Source organism: Pholis gunnellus, assembly GCF_910591455.1.
Source record: "Pholis gunnellus genome assembly, chromosome: 22".
NCBI classification, from domain to species: Eukaryota; Metazoa; Chordata; class Actinopteri; order Perciformes; family Pholidae; genus Pholis; species Pholis gunnellus.
The window spans coordinates 6740918-6752904 of record NC_136549.1 but is presented as its reverse complement, the minus strand read 5'-3'; the positions used below and the strand labels follow the sequence as shown (position 1 = coordinate 6752904).

The 11987-nt window shown below is 44.9% G+C and overlaps 1 protein-coding gene across 1 annotated transcript in view; it reads right to left on the bottom strand.

Moving 5' to 3' along the window:
• Window positions 1-6386: 6386 nt before the first annotated feature.
• The window catches only part of LOC306713739 (proton myo-inositol cotransporter-like), a gene marked incomplete at both ends in the record, with an annotated part of 50492 nt that continues 44891 nt past the window's right edge, over window positions 6387-11987 (bottom strand). The window contains 6 exons of the mRNA XM_079183555.1: window positions 6387-6613; window positions 7534-7686; window positions 7881-7999; window positions 8160-8285; window positions 10483-10603; window positions 10700-10863. Of these exons, the coding sequence (XP_079039681.1) occupies window positions 6387-6613; window positions 7534-7686; window positions 7881-7999; window positions 8160-8285; window positions 10483-10603; window positions 10700-10863 (910 nt within the window). The remainder of the gene's footprint in view (window positions 6614-7533; window positions 7687-7880; window positions 8000-8159; window positions 8286-10482; window positions 10604-10699; window positions 10864-11987) is intronic.

Genomic DNA, 11987 nt, shown 5'->3' with positions numbered 1-11987 from the left:
ATGATGCGAAGAAACAAAGGGTGACAGCTAAATAAAATGTCCATAATTTAAAACACAACATATATTAACTACTAATATACTGCTAGCTAACTGCTCTGGTGTTGCTGTTTTTTTCCCCTCCAGGAGTTCTTTGAAAAGAGAAAAATGCAACAAAAATTGAAAAACTTGGGATTGGCTCTGCCAGCATCCCCTCGAGGAACGAGCTCCGGTAGTATGGACCTCGTGACTTTGTTCATCGTCAACCAGATCGCTGCTAAGAAAGAAATGAAAGGTGAGAAGTCCAAACTAGACTTTTACATTATAAGTCAACGGTTATGGTTACCAAACATCAAACGAAAGAATCAGTTCTCTCCCTCTCCCTTATACTGTCTTTATGACAAACAAATACAATGTCTGAAAGCTGGTCAACATTATGTCTCAGACTCAAAATGTACATTAAAATAAATAAATTGCCTGTGTCTTATATGTGATTACAAATGATATCAGTCAACAATGTTTGTGTTTTTACAGATCCTCCAAAAGTGGCGGTTCTTGGCAGCTATAAAGAAAGATGTAAGCTGAAGAGAAGTGAGCCCCTGGTGCTCCCGATGAGCCCCTGCTCTCCATCACAGCTGAGTCTTGTTGAGGGCCAGCCTCAGTACAGGTATGAGCTGGAGGATGGTTTGTATTGTCACATCTGATTTTGTCAGCACTGACTTCAAAACATGGTGTTCAAGTGCTGAACCCTCCGGCCTGTGAATCAATGGTGCAATAAGTCGTTTTTAGCCATATAAAGCCAGTATCTTGCAGCCCAAACATTATCCATCACCTCAAGACTGAATGCATTACCAACATTCGTTGTGTATATTCTGTGTCAATATCTAGTGCTCAAGGACAGAGAAAAAGAAAGCATGTTATTTCTCAAGGCTTCAAGTGCGGGCAGGTTAGTCACTTTTCCAGCTATTGCTCTTCTTCTTCTTCTTCTTCTTCTTCTGTAAACGCCCCGTCTGTGTCAATAGATGGATAGATGTAATCTGCTGTAAGGACCCTCTGGTTAAATAGTCACTCACTCGTCTGTCCCCTAGCTGTCACCAGTGCTGGAGTCGGCTTTCTCAGACAACAGCTCGTCGGACTACCTGCCTCCCATGACCGACCCCCTCAGCCCCTTCTCCTCCACCTCTTCAGCTTCATCAGGCCAAGGTGGTGTTGCAAAAAAAGTATTTTATAGATCGTACTCTCTAAATTGAATTACACACAATTAATCCGCATGAAATCTGTCAATTTAGGCCAAATCAAACTGGTCTCCTCAGGAATGTTCCCCCCGCAGCAGAGAAGCCAGAAGCAGGCACCGCCACCCCCCCACTGCTCCATTCCACCGTGGGACAGCGCAGTGCTGGGCCAGACCAAGGTATGGAAAAGACTATATTGTTATTAGTATATCTCACATTAATATAATCACATTATGCACACAGACATGGGGACATTTAACTCCACATGTAGCTTCATAGGCCTCACTTACTATGTACAATGTGCAAACTACAATCAATCTGCATTCAAGAAGTTTACGATCAGCTGCATGTGAAATAGCGTCACGAGCTAACTACGAGCTCCTATGAGGGGTTGAGCGTTAAAATGGGACTGCGTCTTCCCAAATACGGTGCTACTTTAACATCCAAGCTGATTTTATTCCTCTAGTTCCAGCCGTTCTCCCAGCCCAGAGGTATGACGGACCCTATCCCCTGGTCCTGTGGATCAAACCCAGCCCTCTACCACCTGAAGACCCCCACAGCGGCCCGAGTCCTGTTCAGAAGTCCCGGGCCAGAGTGAGAACGACGACTAGAATTCAAATGAACTATTTCCTCTCTTGTCATTCTTTATAAGCGCCCAACGCTGTGTGTGTGTGCGTGTGTGTGTGCGTGTGTGTGTTATCACAGCAACACAGAGGCCTGGGGCCAAGCGAGCCACGACGTGGCCTTCTCTCTCAACCAATTAGAGGACACGGAGCCCACGCTGGGGTTCGCTCTCAACCAGTCAGACACCGAGCAGCAGTTTGAGGGGGACGTCTTTAGGGGCTTCAGCGCTGAAGTGTGTGAAAGAGAAGGTCAATGCTTTTTTTTTTTTTTTTTTTTTTTACACAACCGAGAGCGACCTTCTTCTTGTTGAGGTTGACATGACGCTTTGATTTCAGCGTCTCATTTTGGGAGAGGAACATCAAAGATATATCTCAAAGAGGAAACAGCAGCCGCATCTTCAGCACCACAGTAGGTGTCAAACACACAGTCAAACATCAGTGACATGTAATAGCTTTGTTTTTATGTCGTCCTTTTCCTTCTTCTTCTTCGCTGTCAGAACTGTCCCTGACTCGCAGTGCATGGAAGTGGAGGGAAGCGGCCACATACACGTGAGTGTGTTGAGTCAGCCTTTTAACGCCATCAGGTGGTCGAGTTTGTAACTGAAATAAAAATATAAAAGATACAAATATGCTGGTCAGTTAAGAAAAATGTCAACCTTGTTCTCCCATCGCCATGAGTTGTTGCATGGAGCTTCGAACCATAAATGTTCATTCACCCTGATGGAGGAATATATTACTTCTGAAGGGGGCCGTTTGCAGTTCTACATGTTAATTCTGTTTCATTCACAGCTCTCCAACTGCACCGACGGGAGCTTTTGTAAGTTTCTTAAGCATCTCCAATTAAGCAACCCATTTATTGTGTGTGTGCCGGAGAAAAGACAAGGAATTGAATAGATGTGTTGTTTTTTTCTCTCTTTTTCTCACTCCCGCAGCATGTCTCCAACACGACGACGGCCCCATGAATGGCTGTGAATACTCGCCAAGCTACTCCTGTAGCGGAGGTTACCTCAGTTCAGACTCAAATGACGTGAGTTGAGCTACACTGAATTGTTTTTGACTAAACTCAAGAGTGTGACTAGCAGACAGTCCTCTCAGTCATTTCTGAACACTGCTTGGGTTTCCCTTTTCTAACTCTATTTTAGGATGAAGAATGCTGTCAGCCACTTCCTCAGGCTGCCTCCTCACATATGGACCAGGCCTTTCGTGCCGATAGCCTCCACTCATACACGGGCTCCCGGGGGAATCCCATACAAAGGCACAGCAAACCCAGGCCTCTCACCCCGCTCCTGAATCCCAGAAGGAACACCGGAGATGATCAGGAAGTCATGGAGGACGCCGTGTTCCAAGTTCAAGCTTTTGGGGGTAACAGCCAACAGACGGGAAGCAACACTCCTCTGGCTCAGACTCAGAGGTCAGAGCTGTGCGCCTGCAAGAAAACATCCGACGACACCCGAGACGCGGGAACCCAAACTGTCGACACCCTCGAGAGGCGCGACGCCTCGACTCAGTGCGGCGTCGTTGCCCTAGATGCCGCTGCGTTCAACTCCTGCCTGCCACCTGTCGACGTGTCAGTGCAGCATCCGGCCACAGGGAGGCAAACTGACACTGCTGCAGAGCCGAGCGCTCGCACACCTCCGTCAGACCGGTGGAGGAGTGGAGAGAAGCACAAGAAGCAGCAGTCCGGTTCCCTGTCAGGCAGCAGCTTTACAAACAAATGCACCGACGGCAGAGCGACCCTGCAGAGACACACGAACCCCTTTCTAGATGCTCTGAGCATGACCGACGGCAGAGGTACAAGAGGAAAGGGAAAGACGGTGTCACTGCACGTGTGAATTAAGACTAAAGATTCATATTTACATACAAATTCCTCTTGACAAATACAGAAAGGAACCGGGGTTTAGTTTGTTGACCGCGCATGTTGTGTTGATTCTGATTAAGGAAAGGAGACGAGAGAGGGCAGAGGTGAGAGAGGGCAGCAGGAAAATGGCCGTCTGATGAAAGGCCTCTCAAAGGAAGCGACGGAGGCGGTCCCATCCAGCACCAGGGCCTCCAACGGACTCCAAGAAGAGGCTGCCGCACTTCAGGAAATAGCTGACATCTTGCTCCTGCTCAAACAGAGGAAGGAAGTAACCGAGTAAGGAAGCGAATGGAGGAAATAAGCAGGAACTCTTTCATGCCTGTTCGGTGCATGTTGTTTTGTTTTTGCTTATATTTAATAGTTATAAACCACATGAAATATTCAAAGTGTTTGTTCAAAGTCAAATAAAGCCATGAAAGCGTGACTGATTCATACGTTTATTTCTTTCTCCATATACATATTCAAGTGTTAAGATGTCATCAAGATATCCACTTGTTTTTTTTATATATATATAATATAAACTCTAGCAAAACATATACAGCTTGAACGATAATCAAATTTACTATACAGCACTCGTTTTTTTTTTTTATTGGTATTTTTGTAGTTCCTCGTAAACTGTAGAAACACACAGAAGTCGGTTCACATAGAAAAAGAAATTTCACCAGAAGTACACATTGAACGTCCCCCCCGAACCGCGGCAGAGGACCGTGTTAACACAACTGGATGTCAACAGCTGAAACAATCAGGCTAAATATTTTGGTCAACACAAGTATAATTACACAATCTGTGTTACGGCGCTTCGTCTGTCTGTGTGTGTGTGTGTGTGTCTGTGTATGTGTGTTTTTACCTGTAATAATACTTTCAGTACAAAACTAGTTTGCGTGGTTTAAAGACGGCTCATCTTCGGTCAAACGAATATCTAACATAAAACAATATCTTCACATTTTAAATTATACTCAGCTACTTTTCAACAACAACTTTTTGACGGGTCACGGAAACATGTCATTGCATTGTGCCACGGCATTTGATGAACAGCTTCTTATTTGAAAAGTTTATTAAAAAGAGGTATCGTATCTTATTAATTCATGATGGGTTCGGACCCACGTGTCAAAAAAATAAATAAATGATGGAACTTCACCCGTTCACTGGACACAGTAACAGCGCAGCCTGTTGATGCACGATTTACCTGTTTTTGATTTTAATACACAAAGTTACTCCATAGTCTACTTCCAAACAGTTTTTTTTTTTTTTGCTACACAGAAACCTATGTGTATTCGACTAACGAGGAGTAACCGCACACAATTAAGTTTACAAAACAACATTGGCAAACTACGCTAAAGCCAACTCCTCGACGTTTGACACGAGAACCACGTAAATGATATGCTCTGCTATTTGTACATAAGGCTATGGAGGAAGACAAAAATACATGAAATTATAGTAAAAAAAATATATATATAACATTCAGCACAGGTGAAATGCAAATATCTACAAAAAAAACCAAACAAATCTATGTAAATCTAATTATTATAACATGATGCAATACATCCATTTCAGGGATTTGGACTGAAAAGCGGCCATTAGGGACCTTCACAATACACAGGCACTAATATGATCATGTCTAGGATAGAAAGACGTACTGAGGATACGAGTCAGGTCTCGATATAAAACCAGTCTACCACGGTCTTTGCTGGACATCACATGTTTATAACATGGGGCCATAGTGTAGGTTTTGACTTTGTGACATGAGACGGTACTCTTCCACAGAATCGCAAGACCGAGACAACGCTGAAGCAATACTTTGTCGCTAAATAATATTTCAATAAATAAATAAATAGAAACAGAACTTTCCTTTCAGTGCTACTAAATTGAAGAGTGGTTTCGTTTAGGCACCAACTGACAATACCAGTTTTCTGAACTTGGGACAATATACTGTACATCTCTGGTGTTTGCTTTTCATAAAAATATACCACAAACAACGACTGCCATCAGATGAGGAACTGACATTAGTGCGCTACGCTACAAGCTTCAGCAACATGTAACTGAGATGTGTTTCACATAGAAAGGCATAATGGTACTATGGATCGACAACAGAAAGGTTCGTGGGTTCAGGACGACATTTACCGTTTTTAAATGGAGCTCTCGATGGAAACGTGTCCTGACCTAATGGTGGAGGATGGCTGAGTTTGACTTTTTATACTATACGTACAACATCGTATATAAAAAATCATAAATTATAGTCAACAAATGTACAAAATATTAGGAACATCTTACTGACACTGAGCTGCAGCCTCTTCGTCGGTGGACTTCATGAGAGAGGAATATTTTGTACATGCAATGTGTGTTCAACAGTCGGGTTTCCTGTCCATATGTGTGGCAAAGCCAACGCTTAAGCCTTTTGTAATTTAGACATTTTGGAGTGCATGGTTGAAAATTCAGCTGTGGACTAAAGCAGGTTTGACTCCAGACTCAGTTAATTCAGAGAACAGGCCGACATGTCATTGACTTGTCATCGATTACTGAATTGGAAGTGAACACACTCACTTCCTGCTCCAAGCAAAAAGGCCTTTGAAACTGTGATTCCTAACCCACCAGTGGCTGCTCAGCTCACACATAATAAAAATAAAAAGTAAAATTTGACATTACACTCTGCATGTTTAAGTAATCCCCCGAAGCTAACCAAAACCCTCGACCCTCCCCCTAGTCCACGTCGGATGCGTCGTTGTCCGATAGATGGTAGTTTGAACCTTTGACTCGGATGTATTCCACCTGCCTTCCCTCGTCCGAATCCGAGACGCCGCAGGAGCAGAGCTGGTTATCGAACAGCGCTTCGATCTCCTCCAGGCGGCGGCCTTTGGTCTCCGGCAGGCAGCCGTAGATGAAGAAGAAGCCCAGCAGAGCCAGGCTGGAGTAGAGGAAGAAAGCTCCTGGGAAAGGGCGGAATGAAAAGAACACGCCGTTACAGAGACACGTCCGCCCACAAACACAAGAAACAACGCTGGCGCTTGCTTTCCAGCAGAGTTCTTCTTTTTATAACATACCTTCGTTTTCATTCATCTGCAAGGAAAAGAAACACTGGTGGTGATCCGGAGGGCAGAGGAAATGTGTTGTTTGTGTGCCGACGAATGAAAGTGTTTTACAAGGTTGAATTATTACTTTCAGGTTCCTGGTCACCATACAATGACTTTAAAGAAGAAGGAACAAATGGCATCACTACAAAGAGAGATGGATCAACAAGTGTTCATACAGAGACACAGTGACAGAGGGTTTAATGAGATTTCCTGACCGCTGTGATCTCTATTTTCTCCTTGTCAAAGCAGAATGGCATTTCAACGTGCATTACGCTAAATACCGTTGCCATTTCTATTACAACGTCATTGTGTTTTTTTGTTTTTTTTTACATCGACTCCGTTCTTTTCGTACGATTCTAATAAACCGGAACACAGATCGATCGTTAACCCGCTGCATCTCAGGAAGCCTCCGCAACCGCCACTGATGGATTGATCGCCAGCGCCACGAAAAAGGTCACTCCCTTCCTGTCTGAGGAGAAACCTGCTGTTGAGACACCCTGATGAGGAGGTACGGATGAAGAAAATCAATCAGCCGTTAACCGCCTTGCTGGTTTTGACATATGGCGAGGATGTATGTTGCGCATGTTGCACAAGATCGGCTGAGAGGTTTGCATATATACGACAGAGCCGGATGACGACTGACAGCATTGATTCGTGGTGGTAAGTGATTGAAATTACATGAGCTCAGTTTGAGAGTATCTACTTCTCTTTTTTATCCACTAAAAAAAAAAAAAAGCTCTAATTGGTTCAAAGCGGTCTGCAACCCAGACACTAACCGTAGTAGGTGAAGTACTGCGCCAGGTGCAGGAAGGTGAGCGACACCAGGACGTTGAAGGTCCAGTTGACTCCGGCTGCGCAGGCGTTGCCCGTGCTCCTCGCCCACAGAGGGTAGATCTCAGAGTTGATGGTCCACGGCATTGGGCCCATCCCTGAGAGAGATTAAGAGAGAATGGAGACGCGTTTAAAAAACTGGAGGCTCAGTGGAGAGGTCGAGTATGTCATGTGGAAGAGCCTCTTACTGGACGTTACGGTGAGAGTGTTGCTTACGGGGAGATTGATTTTAAATTTAAAATAGCAATGTGAATTCAATGTGATTTTAGTGACACTGGAACGACAGGTGTACCTGGAGCGAAAGCAGCCAGGTAGAGGACCAGACCCAGTAAGACCAGCCAGGAGTAGGAGGTGGGACAGTAGTTGTAGGCCCAGTAGGTCTGATCTTTCATCAAGCTGGAGTTGGAGCATCTGGAAGAAGCAGGCACAAACTCATTGGCTTATGCTCATCACTCCTGACATTGGCCATCAATTCAACGTATCATTTCGTATTGAACCAAAACTCTAAAAATGCACATTCGGGACCATTGTGTCACCAAAACGTCCTGAACACGCTTGCCTTGTGACTCACCTGCCCCACGCTGCTCGCTCGGTGGAGGCCTTATCGACTGGCACACAGGAGGAGGCGAGGAGCGCCGAGGCGTTCTCACGGTAACAGAAGCCGCACCCGGGGTCCAGCATGCACGGCTCGCACAGCCTGCAGGCCCAAACGGCAGACACATTAGCTGTAATGTCCCTGAACACAAATCGATCGCACCGCGACGGTGGCTCTTCCGAGTCACACATTCCTTCGCTTCTAACAGACATACATTTAAAAGTATAGAACCGAGTTGCACTCCAACTCTGAATGTACACTTATCCGCCCGTGCTCCTTCACTGCTGTAACGGAAAGCTGCATTCCGCCCCCTCTAATTGAGACTTGCCTCATTACCCAAATGAAATGAACGAACAGACCGTTCCCCACATGCAGGAAGTGATACATCAAAATTAAGAGCACAATACAAATGGTGTGGGATTAACCGTCATTACATCTCTATTATATCTTTGTCTTGTGCCATAGTCGGTAATGTGATGGGCAGTCCACGTTGTGGGAGCCTCACAAGGGCACGTCGCAGCTCCGTTTGTTGTTGTTGTTGTTGTGACCCTGATGGAAGTGCATGAAATGTGTGTCTTGTTTCGGAGGTCTATTTTTTGCAGGCTGCCGCCTCCCTGTGTGCAGGGCACCTTGCTCGGATTTCACACTGAGGTCGGCTGGATGGAAATAAAACCGTGTATTAGTACCGGAGGGAAGCAGAGGTAAATAGTGAGGGAAGGTGCGGCGAGACGTGCAATGATGCCGTACATAATATTGGTCTTTTTTTATTTAAATATCATAAGTAATGTTATTATGCGTTCGCAAAGTTTTGGAGTTTTCTCTGTGATAATAAAAAAGGGTGCAAAACCTGTAATAAGATCTGTTAAACTTCGGCGATCTGACTAATTTCCCTTTCTAAATCAGAATAAAATAATAAAATATGTGTTTGTCTATATTAATTTAAACTGCCCTGTGTGGAAGCTGGCCGTAGATGCTTCTATAGCAGAGTTTAGGGTAACACTAGCAGCTTCTCTTCATAAGATTTTGGAAAGTTTAAACCCCATCACACTTGACTAATTAGCCATACAATACAAAAACAATGCCACTTATCCACTCCCATGTCTTCTAGCATGGCATCATGTATGCATCCGTCAACTGCAGGGTCAATTATTAAATCTAAAAAAAGGTCACAAATCAAAGAGATGGCGTCATTTCCCAGGCCAGTAACCTGCGGTCAAACCCCGCTGGAGGCTCCTTAAGAACACACACACACCCAAAACGAGACGTCCCACCCACAGAGAGTGCGAGAGGCCCGCGGTGGCTCTGGTGCTCTGGTCAGCTCGTATCGGAGTAAAGTGAACTCAATGAAGCCACTACAGTGCGGTAAAAGCACTCATCTCGTCAAATTACCTCCGTGTTCGTGTGTGTGGGTGCCCGGACAGCGAGTCCATTAGGCGTTGTTTGTTGTTATGATGAAAGAACGTCAATACACACGAGCCTCGTCTTGTGTGAGTGAGAGTAAATTGGGACACAAAAAGGCATCTGATCTCTGACTCGCACAAAGAAAAAAAAAAAAAACCCCACACAGCCTTCTGTCTGAGAGCGCGTGTTTGCCCTTCGTGGCGACAATGAAGTGAATTGTAGCCGATTCAGTCCTAAGGATCGGAGGCTTATTGAGGCTCAAGGACATGAACAATATTAACTCAGCATCTTCGCAGGGTTGTCACAATGACGACCCGTTGTTTTATCTTGTTATTAATAAATCAGTCAGAGGAAACACAGCTTTAACGTTGGCTCTTAAATAATGTACGACCGTCCCGGTGGGTGAAAGGGCTCGAATCTGACCTGGATTTATGTATACGCTGGCATTCATTGCCAGCTCGGCATCTGTATTAATGTATGTGTGAAAACTTGCAATATCTTTGCCGCAAAACATCCTTTTAAGACGCATTTTATCCTCTGAAGCTCCCCACCTCGGAGTGTGCTCTCCTGGATTTGATATTCTGACACTGCAAAGTGTTGAGTGCTTTTACAAAGAGCAGACGTGCTCTCGGGGTGAACGGGGGTCTTGCCATAGCTCTCTGCTTTCTTCTATACTCGTGCATAATGATGAACCCCAGTGAAGAGCTTCTGGAGAGGGGAATAAAACAGCAAATTGCTAATTGGGGTGCTAGTTAGCAGTAGGAGTAATTAGTAATGAGGGAGTTATTATTTTTGCTCATGGTTTGTAATAAAGGGAGATGATGAGAGTTCATTGTCTCCATTGTAGCTAAATGAATGCTACTTGAAACCAAACTGAACTCCACGAGTAAGTACTTACTGGTATTTGGAGCAGGTGGAGTTGGCCATAGATGGGTCTAATGGGTGGAAGGTGACAGGAGGACTGTGCTGGGCCGTCATCAGGAAACCGATGGCCAGCAGACTCAAACTCAAACATGTCCCTGTCCAGAGAATTAGAACACATAAACGTGCAAGACAATGACCTTTGGGGGTCTTCAGATGTCACGAGCCGACGGGGACATTTTGAAGGACTTTACCTACGATACTGCCCAAGGTGAGCTTCCTGCGCCCCACTCTCTCCACCAGCCACACTCCCAGCAGGGTGAACAGGAAGTTGGTGAAGGTGGTGAGCCCGGCCAGCCAGATGGCCAGCCTGTCGTCCCGCACTCCCGACATCTGCAGGATGGTGGCGCTGTAGTACCTGTGGGACACAAAGACAAAGTTAAAACAATGATTTGTCCCAGTCTAATACACCAGATAGACAGCCAAAGACAAAGCAAAATGAAAGGATCATTGTGGTTTATTACAACTTGACGATTGAGACCATAAACTCATGTTTACTAAAGGTAATAAATCCGTATTACATACAGTAATAATACACAAGTCTCAAAACGATATTCTGAAAAATGAATATATAAGACATCATTATTCGAGAGAAGGCAAGAAACCAACCACAATCTCTCATCTTGAGAGCCAAACACTCATCCACCAATCACAGCCTCTCTACTTGAGTACCAGCCACTCATGTAGAAACAGTTAGCGATCGGCTATAAATAGTCTGTCACCAGTCACTTTCAATGCCCCCCCCCCTCTCTCATCCTCTCCCCTGGTCTCATACAGTATAATTATACTTGCAACTCTGGCACCATGTTGCTCCACGTAGGCAGATTACCTCCAATCATCATCAACGAGGCTCTAAAACAGACTGCGGTCAACAGCTGCAAGGGGGTCCGCATCCAACTTCAATTATGATATTGTGTAACTGAGATGGAGGGCCAAAAAAAAAAACATGACGGCTGCACAAGAACACATGCACCTGCGAGGACTCTGTTCAAGGCGGTAAAAAGTTACAGGCGGCTTTATTATCCATGTGCAAACTTATATATATCAGCAAACGCATGTGCCGAATGGACACAAATACATGCACGTGGACACACACACACACACACACACACACACAGAAGAAATGAGTTGATTTTTGGAGCAGCAGCGGGTGTAAAAGCACTATTTGTTCTCACCAGTGCAGCCTGCTGTGTTCCATCTCTAGCCCTGCATCTTACTGATTACAGCACACACACACACACACACACACACACACACACACACACACACACACACACACACACACACGCACACACACACACACAGTTCAATACTGTGAGTAAAAGCCTACAAAAACAAAAAAGAACATCTTGTGTTAAAAGCCTCTCAGATATGACTTTAAAAGCCCCCCAACAGACACTCAAGGGGTGCCTGTCTAGTCCTGATAACTCTGTATGTTCATCCTGTGATCCCTGGGTCCTCCTGAGAAAAATGTTAAATTGT